The 15,652-nt window shown below is 45.4% G+C and overlaps 1 protein-coding gene across 1 annotated transcript in view; it reads left to right on the top strand.

Annotated features, from left to right (window-relative positions):
• Nucleotides 1–2,471: 2,471 nt before the first annotated feature.
• Nucleotides 2,472–15,652, top strand: part of LOC130283081 (pancreatic lipase-related protein 2-like) — a 76,486-nt gene continuing 63,305 nt past the window's right edge. The window contains exons 1-2 of the mRNA XM_056532271.1: nt 2,472–2,509; nt 2,634–2,671. Coding sequence (XP_056388246.1) covers nt 2,472–2,509; nt 2,634–2,671 — 76 coding nt within the window. The remainder of the gene's footprint in view (nt 2,510–2,633; nt 2,672–15,652) is intronic.

Below are 15,652 nucleotides of genomic sequence, written 5' to 3'. Positions count from 1 at the left end.
ATATAGGATGAAGATGATCAGTGATCAGTGTCTATAGATCAGATATAGGATGAAGGTGATAAGTGATCAGTGTCTATAGATCAGATATAGGATGAAGGTGATAAGTGGTCAGTGTCTATAGATCAGATATAGGATGAAGGTGATAAGTGATCAGTGTCTATAGATCAGATATAGGATGAAGGTGATCAGTGTCTATAGATCAGATGTGGGATGAAGGTGATAAGTGATCATTGTCTATAGATCAGATATAGGATGAAGGTGATAAGGGATCAGTGTCTATAGATCAGACATAGGATGAAGGTGATCAGTGTCTATAGATCAGATATAAGATGAAGGGGATAAGTGATCAGTGTCTATAGATCAGATATAGGATGAAATTGATAAGTGATCAGTGTCTATAGATCAGATGTAGGATGAAGGTGATCAGTGTCTATAGATCAGATGTGGGATGAAGGTGATAAGTGATCAGTGTCTATAGATAAGATATAGGATGAAGGTGATAAGTGATCATTGTCTATAGATCAGATATAGGATGAAGGTGATAAGGGATCCGTGTCTATAGATCAGACATAGGATGAAGGGGATAAGTGATCAGTGTCTATAGATCAGATATAGGATGAAATTGATAAGTGATCAGTGTCTATAGATCAGATGTAGGATGAAGGTGATCAGTGTCTATAGATCAGATGTGGGATGAAGGTGATAAGTGATCAGTGTCTATAGATCAGATATAGGATGAAGGTGATAAGTAATCATTGTCTATAGATCAGATATAGGATGAAGGTGATAAGGGATCAGTGTCTATAGATCAGGCATAGGATGAAGGTGATCAGTGTCTATAGATCAGATATAAGATGAAGGGGATAAGTGATCAGTGTCTATAGATCAGATATAGGATGAAATTGATAAGTGATCAGTGTCTATAGATCAGATGTAGGATGAAGGTGATCAGTGTCTATAGATCAGATATAGGATGAAGGTGATAAGTGATCAGTGTCTCTAGATCAGATATAGTATGAAGGTGATAAGTGATCAGTGTCTATAGATCAGATATAGGATGATGGTGATAAGTGATCAGTGTCTATAGATCAGATATAGGATGAAGGTGATAAGTGATCAGTGTCTATAGATCAGATAGAGGATGAAGATGATAAGTTATCAGCATCTATATATCTGATATAGGATGAAGGTGATAAGTGATCAGTGTCTATAGATCAGACATAGTATGAAGGGGATAAGGGATCAGTGTCTATAGATCAGATATAGGGCGAAGGTGATAAGTGATCAGTGTCTATAGATCAGATATAGGATGAAGATGATAAGTGATCAGCATCTATAGATCTGATATAGGATAAAGGTGATAAGTGATCAGTGTCTATAGATCAGATATAGGATGAAGGTGGTAAGTGATCAGTGTCTAAAGATCAAATATAGGATGAAGGTGAAAATTGATCAGCGTCTATAGATCAGATATAGGATGAAGGTGACAATCGATCAGTGTCTATAGATCAGATATAGGATGAAGGTGATAAGTGATCAGCGTCTATAGATCAGATATAGGATGAAGGTGATCAGTGATCAGTGTTTATAGATCAGATATAGGATGAAGGTGATCAGTGATCAGTGTCTATAGATCAGAAATAGGATGAAGGTAATAAGCGATCAGTGTCTATAGATCAGATATAGGATGAAGGTGATAAGTGATCAGCGTCTATAGATCAGATATAGGATGAAGGTGATCAGTGATCAGTGTTTATAGATCAGATATAGGATGAAGGTGATCAGTGATCAGTGTCTATAGATCAGAAATAGGATGAAGGTAATAAGTGATCAGTGTCTATAGATCAGATATAGGATGAAGGTGATAAGTGATCAGTGTCTATAGATCAGATATAGGATGAAGGGGATAAGTGATCAGTGTCTATAGATCAGATATAGAATGAAGGTGATAAGTGATCATTGTCTATAGATCAGATATAGGATGAAGGTGATAAGGGATCAGTGTCAATAGATCAGACATAGGATGAAGGTGATCAGTGTCTATAGATCAGATATAAGATGAAGGGGATAAGTGATCAGTGTCTATAGATAAGATATAGGATGAAATTGATAAGTGATCAGTGTCTATAGATCAGATGTAGGATGAAGGTGATCAGTGTCTATAGATCAGATATAGGATGAAGGTGATAAGTGATCAGTGTCTCTAGATCAGATATAGTATGAAGGTGATAAGTGATCAGTGTCTATAGATCAGATATAGGATGATGGTGATAAGTGATCAGTGTCTATAGATCAGATATAGGATGAAGGTGATAAGTGATCAGTGTCTATAGATCAGATAGAGGATGAAGATGATAAGTTATCAGCGTCTATATATCTGATATAGGATGAAGGTGATAAGTGATCAGTGTCTATAGATCAGATATAGGATGAAGGTGATAAGTGATCAGTGTTTATAGATCAGATATAGGATGAAGGTGATAACTAAGGCCCAGCAAGGCGGAAACACGTTAGAGGGATGTTACATTTCATCAGTCATCGCTTGTTTGCACTTACTTTACATTTTTTAAATTTTTTTTATGTTTTATCCAGATCGGCGCTCCTTTCTCCTGAACTTCTTTACAAATTATTAGAGACAGATGGAGTCGCGCTACAGTCAGCACGAAGGGAGGTGAGCGATGCAAAAACGGATTTCCTTGTTTGTTGACAAAAATGCATAAATGTTCAAGAATAATGTAGTAAAATAAACACAACCAGAGTCCCCTCATTAACTCTTTTATAAGTAAAATTGAATAAATTATTTGTTTGCTTAAAAATCGCAATATTATGCTGCTTAAAGGGCTACTCCACTGGTCAGAGTTCAGAACATTTAGTTCCGAACGCTGTGTGCACACTGCAGGGGGTTGACCACGCCCCCCTCGAAATGTCACACCATGCCGCCTCAATACAAGTCTATAGATTTCCCATAGATATGTATTAAGGGGGCATGATCATGACGTCACAAGCCTCTGCCCCAGAGTGAACTTTACACCGTGCGCCAGATGTCTGAGGTGCCGCAGCAGTGGGACCCCTGCGATCAGACATCTTATCACCTATCCTTTGGATAGGGTATAAGATGTCTAGGAGCAGAGTACCCCTTTAACGCCTTGTTGTGTCCACACCTCTCTCTATTATTGTGCTTCCAGCATAAACACATTGGGTCGCGCACCATGTAGTCCCTGCTGCTTATGGCTATGCCCGTACTGTGATTAACAGTATTGCACCATACTGTATGTAGTTTATGGCGGAACAAGACTTAAAGGGGTATTCCAGGAAAAAACTTTTTTTTATATATCAACTGGCTCCAGAAAGTTAAACAGATTTGTAAATTGCTGCTATCAAAAAATCTTAATCCTTTTAGTACTTATGAGCTGCGGAAGTTGAGTTGTTCTTTTCTGTCTAAGAGCTCTCTGATGACACCTGTCTCAGCAACTGTCCAGAATAGAAGCAAATCCCGATAGCAAACCTCTTCTACTCTGTGCAGTTCCCGAGACAAGCAGAGATGTCAACAGAGAGCACTGTTGCCAGACAGAAAAGAACAACTCAACTTCAGCAGCTGATAATTGTCACGATGCCGGCTGGCAGGTAGTGGATCCTCTGTGCCAGAGAGGGATTGGCGTGGACCGTGCTAGTGGATCGGTTCTAAGTCACTACTGGTTTTCACCAGAGCCCGCCGCAAAGCGGGATGGTCTTGCTGCGGCGGTAGTGACCAGGTCGTATCCACTAGCAACGGCTCAACCTCTCTGGCTGCTGAAGATAGGCGCGGTACAAGGGAGTAGACAGAAGCAAGGTCGGACGTAGCAGAAGGTCGGGGCAGGCAGCAAGGATCGTAGTCAGGGGCAACGGCAGGAGGTCTGGAACACAGGCTAGGAACACACAAGGAAACGCTTTCACTGGCACGATGGCAACAAGATCCGGCAAGGAAGTGCAGGGGAAGTGAGGTGATATAGGGAAGTGCACAGGTGATAACACTAATTGGAACCACTGCGCCAATCAGCGGCGCAGTGGCCCTTTAAATCGCAAAGACCCGGCGCGCGCGCGCCCTAGGGAGCGGGGCCGCGCGCGCCGGGACAGGACTGACGGAGAGCGAGTCAGGTACGGGAGCCGGGGTGCGCATCGCGAATCGCATCCCGGCTGGAGGCGGTATCGCAGCGCCCCGGGTCAGTGGATCTGGAGCTGCAGTGAGGAGAGTGTAGCGAGCGCTCCGGGGAGGAGCGGGGACCCGGAGCGCTCGGCGTAACAGTACCCCCCCCCTTGGGTCTCCCCCTCTTCTTAGAGCCTGAGAACCTGAGGAGCAGACTTTTGTCTAGGATATTGTCCTCAGGTTCCCAGGATCTCTCTTCTGGACCACAACCCTCCCAATCCACTAAAAAAAAGGTTTTCCCTCTGACCTTTTTGGATGCCAGAATCTCTTTGACGGAGAAGATGTCCGAGGAGCCGGAAACAGGAGTGGGAGGAACAGATTTGGGAGAGAAATGGTTAATGATAAGTGGTTTAAGAAGAGAAACGTGAAAGGCATTAGGAATACGAAGAGAAGGAGGAAGAAGAAGTTTGTAAGAGACAGGATTAATCTGGCACAAAATTTTGAAAGGACCAAGATAGCGTGGTCCCAACTTATAGCTAGGGACACGGAAGCGGACATATTTAGCGGAGAGCCATACCTTGTCTCCAGGGGAAAAAATGGGGGGAGCTCTTCTTTTCTTATCCGCGAACTTCTTCATGCGTGATGAAGCCTGTAAGAGAGAATTTTGGGTCTCTCTCCATATGATGGAAAGATCACGAGAAATTTCATCCACAGCGGGCAGACCAGAGGGCAAGGGGGTAGGGAGGGGGGGAAGAGGGTGACGGCCGTACACCACGAAAAATGGGGATTTGGAGGAAGATTCAGAGACTCTGAAGTTATACGAGAATTCGGCCCATGGTAGAAGATCTGCCCAATCATCCTGGCGGGAGGAAACAAAATGTCGTAAATAATCACCCAAGACCTGGTTAATTCTTTCTACTTGTCCATTGGATTGAGGATGATATGCAGAAGAAAAATTTTATTTAATCTTGAGTTGTTTACAGAGAGCCCTCCAGAATTTAGACACGAATTGGACGCCTCTATCCGAGACGATCTGCGTGGGCAACCCGTGAAGACGAAAAATGTGTACAAAAAATTGTTTAGCCAACTGAGGCGCTGAAGGAAGACCAGGAAGAGGGATGAAATGTGCCATTTTGGAGAATCGATCAACGACCACCCAAATAACAGTGTTGCCACGGGAAGGGGGTAAGTCAGTAATAAAATCCATACCAATCAGAGACCAAGGCTGTTCGGGGACAGGCAGAGGATGAAGAAAACCAGCGGGCTTCTGGCGAGGAGTCTTATCCCGGGCACAGATAGTGCAGGCTCGCACAAAGTCCACAACATCCGTCTCCAGAGTCGGCCACCAATAGAAGCGAGAGATGAGTTGCACAGATTTCTTGATGCCCCCATGACCTGCGAGATGGGAGGAGTGACCCCATTTGAGGATTCCGAGGCGTTGGCGTGGAGAAACAAAGGTCTTTCCTGGAGGAGTTTGCCTGATGGAGGCTGGAGAAGTGGAAATCAGGCAGTCAGGAGGAATGATGTGTTGCGGAGAGAGTTCAACTTCAGAAGCATCCGAGGAACGAGAGAGAGCATCGGCCCTAATGTTCTTATCGGCAGGCCGAAAGTGAATTTCAAAATTAAATCGGGCAAAGAACAGAGACCACCTGGCCTGGCGAGGATTCAGCCGTTGGGCAGACTGGAGGTAGGAGAGGTTCTTGTGATCGGTGTAAATAATAACTGGAAATCTTGATCCCTCCAGCAGATGCCTCCATTCCTCAAGTGCTAATTTAATGGCTAGAAGCTCTCGATCCCCGATGGAGTAGTTCCTCTCCGCCGGAGAGAAGGTCCTAGAAAAAAAAACCACAAGTAACAGCATGCCCGGAAGAATTTTTTTGTAGAAGGACAGCTCCAGCTCCCACAGAGGAGGCATCAACCTCCAATAGGAAGGGTTTAGATGGGTCAGGTCTGGAGAGCACGGGAGCCGAAGAAAAGGCAGACTTGAGCCGTTTAAAGGCGTCTTCCGCTTGAGGAGGCCAAGACTTGGGATCGGCATTTTTTTTGGTTAAAGCCACAATAGGAGCCACAACGGTAGAAAAATGTGGAATAAATTGCCTGTAATAATTGGCGAACCCCAAAAAACGTTGGATAGCACGGAGTCCGGAGGGGCGTGGCCAATCTAAGACGGCAGAGAGTTTGTCTGGATCCATTTGTAGTCCCTGGCCAGAGACCAAGTATCCTAGGAAAGGAAGAGATTGGCATTCAAACAGACATTTCTCTATTTTGGCATAGAGTTGATTGTCACGAAGTCTCTGAAGAACCATATGGACATGCTGGCGGTGTTCTTCTAGATTGGCAGAAAAAATCAGGATATCGTCCAGATATACAACAACACAGGAGTATAAGAGATCACGAAAAATTTCATTAACAAAGTCTTGGAAGACGGCAGGGGCGTTGCACAGGCCAAAGGGCATGACCAGATACTCAAAGTGTCCATCTCTAGTGTTAAATGCAGTTTTCCATTCATCCCCCTCTCTGATGCGGATGAGATTATAAGCACCTCTTAAGTCCAGTTTGGTAAAGATGTGGGCACCTTGGAGGCGATCAAAGAGTTCAGAGATGAGGGGTAGGGGGTAGCGGTTCTTAACCGTGATTTTATTAAGACCGCGGTAGTCAATGCAAGGACGTAGGGAGCCATCTTTTTTGGACACAAAGAAAAATCCGGCTCCGGCAGGAGAGGAGGATTTACGGATAAAGCCCTTTTTTAAATTTTCCTGGACGTATTCAGACATGGCAAGAGTCTCTGGGGCGGACAGAGGATAAATTCTGCCCCGGGGTGGAGTAGTGCCCGGGAGGAGGTCGATAGGACAATCATAAGGCCTGTGAGGAGGTAGAGTCTCAGCTTGTTTTTTGCAAAAAACATCCGCAAAGTCCATATAGGCCTTAGGGAGACCGGTTACAGGAGGAACCACAGAGTCACGGCAAGGGTTACTGGGAACCGGTTTTAGGCAGTCCTTGGAACAAGAGGGCCCCCAACTCTTGATCTCCCCAGTGGACCAATCCAGGGTTGGGGAATGAAGTTGAAGCCAGGGAAGTCCAAGGAGAATTTCAGAAGTGCAATTGGGGAGGACCAAAAGTTCAATCCTCTCGTGATGAGGTCCGATGCACATTAGAAGGGGCTCCGTGCGGAAACGTATGGTACAGTCCAATCTTTCATTGTTTACACAATTGATGTAGAGGGGTCTGGCGAGACTGGTCACCGGGATGTTGAACCTGTTGACGAGAGAGGCCAAAATAAAATTTCCTGCAGATCCGGAGTCCAAGAAGGCCACAGCAGAGAAGGAGAAGGCAGAGGCAGACATCCGCACAGGCACAGTAAGACGTGGAGAAGCAGAGTAGACATCAAGGACTGTCTCACCCTTGTGCGGAGTCAGCGTACGTCTTTCCAGGCGGGGAGGACGGATAGGACAATCCTTCAGGAAGTGTTCGGTACTAGCACAGTACAGGCAGAGATTCTCCATGCGGCGTCGTGTCCTCTCTTGAGGTGTCAGGCGAGACCGGTCGACCTGCATAGCCTCCACGGCGGGAGGCACAGGAACAGATTGCAGGGGACCAGAGGAGAGAGGAGCCGGGGAGAAGAAACGCCTCGTGCGAACAGAGTCCATATCCTGGCGGAGCTCCTGACGCCTTTCGGAAAAACGCATGTCAATGCGAGTGGCTAGGTGAATGAGTTCATGTAGATTAGCAGGGATTTCTCGTGCGGCCAGAACATCTTTAATGTTGCTGGATAGGCCTTTTTTAAAGGTCGCGCAGAGGGCCTCATTATTCCAGGATAATTCTGAAGCAAGAGTACGGAATTGTACGGCATACTCGCCAACGGAAGAATTACCCTGGACCAGGTTCAACAGGGCAGTCTCAGCAGAAGAGGCTCGGGCAGGTTCCTCAAAGACACTTCGAATTTCCGAGAAGAAGGAGTGTACAGAGGCAGTGACGGGGTCATTGCGGTCCCAGAGCGGTGTGGCCCAAGACAGGGCTTTTCCAGACAGAAGGCTGACTACGAAAGCCACCTTAGACCTTTCAGTGGGAAACTGGTCCGACATCATCTCCAAGTGCAGGGAACATTGGGAAAGAAAGCCACGGCAAAACTTAGAGTCCCCATCAAATTTATCCGGCAAGGATAGTCGTAGACCAGAAGCGGCCACTCGCTGCGGAGGAGGTGCAGGAGCTGGCGGAGGAGATGATTGCTGAAGCTGTGGTAGTAACTGCTGTAGCATAACGGTCAGTTGAGACAGCTGTTGGCCTTGTTGCGCTATCTGTTGTGACTGCTGGGCGACCACCGTGGTGAGGTCAGCGACAACTGGCAGAGGAACTTCAGCGGGATCCATGGCCGGATCTACTGTCACGATGCCGGCTGGCAGGTAGTGGATCCTCTGTGCCAGAGAGGGATTGGCGTGGACCGTGCTAGTGGATCGGTTCTAAGTCACTACTGGTTTTCACCAGAGCCCGCCGCAAAGCGGGATGGTCTTGCTGCGGCGGTAGTGACCAGGTCGTATCCACTAGCAACGGCTCAACCTCTCTGGCTGCTGAAGATAGGCGCGGTACAAGGGAGTAGACAGAAGCAAGGTCGGACGTAGCAGAAGGTCGGGGCAGGCAGCAAGGATCGTAGTCAGGGGCAACGGCAGGAGGTCTGGAACACAGGCTAGGAACACACAAGGAAACGCTTTCACTGGCACGATGGCAACAAGATCCGGCAAGGAAGTGCAGGGGAAGTGAGGTGATATAGGGAAGTGCACAGGTGATAACACTAATTGGAACCACTGCGCCAATCAGCGGCGCAGTGGCCCTTTAAATCGCAAAGACCCGGCGCGCGCGCCCTAGGGAGCGGGGCCGCGCGCGCCGGGACAGGACTGACGGAGAGCGAGTCAGGTACAGGAGCCGGGGTGCGCATCGCGAGCGGGCGCTACCCGCATCGCGAATCGCATCCCGGCTGGAGGCGGTATCGCAGCGCCCCGGGTCAGTTGATCTGACCGGAGCGCTGCAGTGAGGAGAGTGTAGCGAGCGCTCCGGGGAGGAGCGGGGACCCGGAGCGCTCGGCGTAACAATAATTATTGGAAGGATTAAGATTTTTTTTTTTTTAAGTAATTCAAATCTGTTTATCTTTCTGGATCCAGTTGATATATATATATATACATATATATATATATATATATAATATATATATATATATATATATATATATATATATATATATATATATATATATGTTTTTTCCTGGAATACCTCTTTATCCTAAATAGACAGTGTTTTTTTTTATGTGACCTTTAGGGGTAATTTGCAATAATGTCACATTTTTGCTATTTCCTAAGCTGGATGAGTTTTCAGTGTGTACATATGGTATTATGTGCCTGGGGCTGGAGAGCTCGGTGTGTAGGTGCGCCTGTTTGCTGATCCGCATACTGACAAAAGACAGTCTAATGCTTTCTGCGGTAACCTAATGCGCTTGTTTAAGGAGAGATTATTTATTCTGGTCACATTATCACTCAACAATGCAGAATTGTGGTTATGTACAGAAACATTGTCATAATATGTATTTGCCTTATAGGCATATGTTAGGATCTGCAACTAACACACTTCGCTAATATGTGGGTGTGACTGCAAGAAATGCTCATCCAGTATGTTTTTTTTTATTCAAAAATGTTTGTTATTTTGAATATAATAGAAAAATAACAACTAGCCTGTATAAAAGGCACATTGTAAAATTGTGGAAAAATATCAACAATATCAAGGTTACAAGTCCATCTCCAGAGATCTAGATTTGCCTTTGTCCACAGTGAGCAACATTATCAAGAAGTTTACAACCCATGGCACTGTAGCTAATCTCCCTGGATGTGGACGGAAGAGAAAAATTGATGAAAGGTGTCAACGCAGGACAGTCCGGATGGTGGATAAGCAGCCCCAAACAAGTTCCAAAGATATTCAAGCTGTCCTGCAGGCTCAGGAAGCATCAGTATCAGCGCAAACAATCACTCAACATTTAAATGAAATGAAACACTTTGGCAGGAGACCCAGGAGGACCCCACTATGGAGGAGATCCAGGAGAACCCCACTATGGAGGAGACCCAGGAGGACCCCACTGCTGACACAGAGACATAAAAAAGCGAGACTAAATTATTCCAAAATGAACTTGAGTAAGCCAAAATCCTTCTGGGAAAACGTCTTGTGGACAGATGAGACCAAGATTGCGCTTTTTGGTAAAGCCCATCATTCTACTGTTTACCGAAAATGGAATGAGGCCTACAAAGAAAAGAACACAGATCCTACAGTGAAATATGGTGGAGGTCAGTGATGTTTTGGGTTGTTTTGCTGCCTCTGGCACTGGGGGCCTTGAATGTGTACAAGGCATCATGAAATCTGAGGATTACCAATGGATTTTGGGTCGCACTGAGATCTTGGGTTTTCCAGCAGGACAATGACCCCAAACATACGTCAAAAAGCCCCAGAAATGGATGGTAGCAAAGCGCTGGAGAGTTCTGAAGTGTCAGCAATGAGTCCAGATCTAAATCCCATTGATCACCTGTGGAGAGATCTTAAATTACTGTTGGGAAAAGGATGTAAACAAATTCAGGAAAATATTCCCTATATATGTGTAGAACAGAAAAGTAACAAAAATTCTAAAAAACATAATAGAATACAAGAAAAGTTCACAGGTAAATAACCACAGCAATTAGTTCAGCAATACATGCTATCATGGTACATAGTTAAAGGGGTACAACGCTGCTCAGCGCTTGGAACAAACTGTTCTAAACGCTGGAGGCGGTGGCGGGAGCTTGTGATGTCATAGCCCCGCCCCCTCATGACATCATGTCCCACCCCCTCAATGCAAGTCTATGGGAGGGGGCGTGACAGCCGTCACGCCCCCTCCCATAGACTAGCATTGAGGGGGTGGGGTGTGATGTCATGATGGGGTGGGGCTATGACATCACGAGCACCCGGCAACGGCTCCAGCTTTCGGAACAGTTTGTTTCAAACGCTGAGCAGCGTAGTACCCCTTTAACTATGTGAATAGTGAGGACAAACCATCCATGTGTTCCAGTGCAGTAGGAATCTGTCATTGCAGTTCTGAGCCAAAGAGAAAGCTTTTTCATATTCACAGGTCAGGTTAAAGGGGTACTACCGTGGAAAACTTTTTTTTTTTTTTTTAATCAACTGGTGCAAGAAAGTTAAACAGATTTGTAAATCACTTTTATTAAAAAAAATCTTAATCCTTTCAGTACTTTTTAGGGGCAGTATACTAAAGAGAAATCCAAAAAAGAAATGCATTTCCTGTGATGTCCTGACCACAGGGCTCTCTGCTGACCTCTGCTGTCCATTTTAGGAACTGGAGAAAATCCCCATAGAAAACATATGCTTCTCTGGACAGTTCCTAAAATGGACAGCAGAGATGAGCAGAGAGCACTGTGGTCAGGACATCACAGGAAATGCATTTCTTTTTGGATTTCTCTTTAGTATACAGCCCCTAAAAAGTACTGGAAGGATTAAGATGTTTAAATAGAAGTGATTTACAAATCTGTTTAACTTTCTGGCACAAGTTGATTTAAAAAAAAAAAGTTTTCCACGGTAGTACCCCTTCAACTAGGCTAAATACTTCACATAGGCTGGTAAGTTGGGGTGTTTTCCACTTTCTAGTCAAGAGCAGTTTAGTAGGCATTAGAAAATGTGCTACGGGAACTCACAGGGTAGCTGTTTAGGTCAAGGAGGAGAAGCAATGTCTCAGGGGGTATGTCATGCATAGAATTAGACAGTCATTGGATAAGCAACTTCACACCCTCCCACAATGGTTGCAATCAAGGGCATTCCCATAGTATGTGCAATAACGTTCCCACACCGCCACAATTCCTCCAACAAAGATTGGAACAGGAAGGGTCAAGCAGGTGTAATCTGGAGGGGGTGTAATACCATCTATACATAGTCTTGGCTTTGGCTGCTTCATGATTGGTAGAGCGAAAAAGCTTACGTGCAAAATGCCATTGGGTCATAGAAAATTCTTTATTAAGATCTGACTTTTTTTTATATATCAACTGGCTCCAGAAAGTTAAACAAATTTGTAAATTACTTCTATTAACCCCTTCACGACGAGCAACGTACATGTACGTCCTCCGCCGGCTCCCGCAATATGCCGCGGGGTCCCGCGGTGTCCCCGCATCCTATCGGGTCGGTCCCGGCGGCTATCAACGGCCGGGACCCACGGTTAATACAGGACTAGGGATGTTGCAAATTGTTCGCCGGCGAACTTAGCATGTTCGCGTTCGCATTGCCGGGCGAACATATGTGAAGTACGATTCGCCCCCTATACTTTAACATTGCAGTAAACTTTGACCCTGTGAGTCAGAGTCAGCAGACACATTACAGCCAATCAGCAGCAGTCCCTCCCTTCCAGACCCTCCTACCTCCTGCACGGACGCCATTTTACCCTCTTTCAGCATGCTGCAGGCTTAGGAAGTGGAGGGTCGGAGAAGCTGCTCCTGCTGTATAGGGAAAGCGATAGCTAGGTTGCTGCTAGGTGGTGTATTCAGGGTCCAGTTTACTCCTAAAGCACTAGTGTAACATCTGCTTTAATGACAGCACCCACCTTTTTAGGGCTGAAAGATATCAGTCCGTGTGTCTTGCAACAGCTGGAGGCACCCTGGTTGGAAGGGAACCGCTGGTTAAAAGGGGTACTTGCACAAATTTTCGCAGACTTTTTTCCTTTAAATGGAAGCCCAGCCCTTTAGCCCTGCACGACTGGACCTGAGGAAGCTTGTCCCCTCGCAACGCGTAGTCCCTGCATAGTCTCCAATAAAGGGTTTCTTTTACTTTATCACCGGCTCCTGAATCAATTCCTCAGCAGCCGCACAAGTGAGCGCCAGGATCGGATTCCTTTTTACCGCTACTGCTTGCTACACACAGACCGTCCTGCTGGACGGGAGGATCCGGGCAGCACACCGTGGACTTCCACCTACCAACACTAGTTGGGCTCCTAAAGCTACTACAGGTGTTATGCTCTCAGCATAACGCCACTAGGTGAGTGCATTACAAATGCATGTTTAACCTGCCATAGTGATTGAGGATAACGGCACATAGACAGGCGCATTGTCCCCTTTTTTTGTCTTTCATACTTTACTGCATACCGAGACCGCCCGAGACCTTCTGAAGGGACGGGATACGTGGACAACTGCTGCGCTGTGTCCATGGAATACTTTATGCAAAGATCGGTGGAACGCTCCAAACTGATCTTTGAGTACACTAACTGTATACAGACATCAAACACTGTAACTAATTGTACATCTTTAGTCAGTGAGGATATAGAAAAAATGACAAGACTCTTTAATGAACTAGAATATCTATTGTCTGAAGAACTAAGACGTAGTATTGATGCAGAATTTCTGCAGTTTTATATAAATGAGACCTTAGCCCCTAGGGGGTTACGTTTAACCATTGATCCCACCTTTCATAATGATGATGTGTATGTCAAAGAGTGGGATGCGTTATTGAGTAAATGTTCTGACCTTATGATTTCGCATGTTAAAAACAAAAGGGAAAAGCTTCAAAATGACCTTCTAAGTAGAATTAACAGTTTGTTGCAGGAATTAGAAGTTTATAACAACGACAGAGTATGACGTCCTAAATAAAAAAAATCTCTGGACGCACGCAGAGGCTCCAAAAAGAGATAATACAAAAGAAAGCCCTGAAACTTAAAAGAGATAGGGATGACCGAACCAACGACATATATAGATGCTGGCAAAAAAAGATGAATGATATCAATACAGATGATACAAGTAGTTTGCCTCCTCAGACCAGCAGTAAAAAAATCGTGATTGGCATCGACCACAAAAAGGGAGCGAAACCCAGTAATGGAAGTAAATACACCCACACTGGACGTCCCCCGCCCCGCGGAACGATACCAACGTTCAGAGAGGGAGGATAACAGGAATGGGACCAACACTAATAATATACATAAAAACAAGAATAAAAATAAAAATAATTTTAACTTTACCTGGCCTAATTCAAAATTATGCGGGCTTCAAGCGGGGCAATACCCCATCAAGGAAAATGGACAATAGTCCAAAGAAGACCCCCAAAAAGACAACCACGGAGCAAAAGCCTGCAACACCTCCTCGGATTCCAGATGCAGCACTCACTGGAACAAAACGACAGCCAACGGCCCCCCTCTACACCCCAGTCTCACGCTCACTTGATGAACATCTGGATGAAATCAGAACCAATTTCTCCCATCTCAGAGAGAAATTAAAGATGAACATCCTTCTGGGGAATGAGGAGCAGGCTCCGAGGCCATTCAATTTGTCCCCATCTCCTATAAAGATGAACTTGCCAACAAGATCAGCTGGTCCAGATGGCAATCAAGGTGACAACAGTCCCCTGGATATCAACACCTCCCTTCTAACAGTACATGACTCACCCCTGAGCTGTGCCGTGGAGCCGGCCACAGTGATTGATAACACACGAGCTGGAGATGTGGCGTAGGTACCATTCTTGAGGCCACTTACCTCCAATTTAGTAGTCATAACAGAAGCTATTGTACACAACCCAGAGGATGCACTTATCCCCACAACTGTTTCTTTAAGCCCGTTCTCCAATAAATCACGTCCAGGAGGACACCTATTCCCAATATCGAACAGAATTTTATTGCTCTATCACCAGCACCTCTATCCCCCTGTAGAAATGAGCATCATTTTTTAGATATGAGATACAAGACTCCAGTCAAGAAAAAAATAACCAAAAAAATCACCAACTTCTTTCCAACAAGAACCCAAAAAAGAAAACTAGAAGAGGCGGAAGGGGAGGAGCGAAAAGAACAGGACACAAAAATCATAAGGAAAGAGTGGTCCCCCCCTCCACAATAGATGCAGCTAACATTTTGGAGACTGGATCTACAATTAAGATTTTTAATCTATCCAGTCATATTTTGAATTCAGGTGAAAACCTGCTTTTGCAAAAGGGTTTAGCATACTGCCCCCACAACAACTTCGACAAATTTGGGCTATTCCTGGACCTACATGGGTTCACGAGACGCCTGGCGTTACAATGTCATTTTGCACTTACCACCAAAAATCCCACACCAGAGATTGAGGAAGTACCACTACCTGAGATACATCCGGATGTAAAAATCAAAAGTAAATTTTACCCCATCAACAGCCAGGGGCACTTTCTTAAGACATTTCACGATCTGGTGGCCAATGAGTTCCGGACCCTGCCGGACAGAACTCCCTGTCTATCCCAAGAGGGAAAACTGACTCCAGTGGAACTCAGAGCCCTGAAATCACTGAAATAGAACACAAACATTGTGATCCGCCCAGCGGACAAGGGAGGGGGGATCGTGAGACAGGATCTGGAGGACTACCACAAGGAGGCGATGAACATCTTGGGAGACACTGCATATTACCAACAAGTACAGTCAGACCCCTTTCCCCACTTACAACAGAAAATATCCACCCTGGTTAATGAAGGTTTACAGGAGAAGGTGATCACCAAGAAGGAGAAGAAATTTCT

The sequence above is a fragment of the Hyla sarda genome, chromosome 7 (genome assembly GCF_029499605.1).
Source record: "Hyla sarda isolate aHylSar1 chromosome 7, aHylSar1.hap1, whole genome shotgun sequence".
NCBI lineage: Eukaryota > Metazoa > Chordata > Amphibia > Anura > Hylidae > Hyla > Hyla sarda.
The sequence above is the reverse complement of the archived record's forward strand: the minus strand, read 5'-3'. Positions and strand labels throughout refer to the sequence as shown.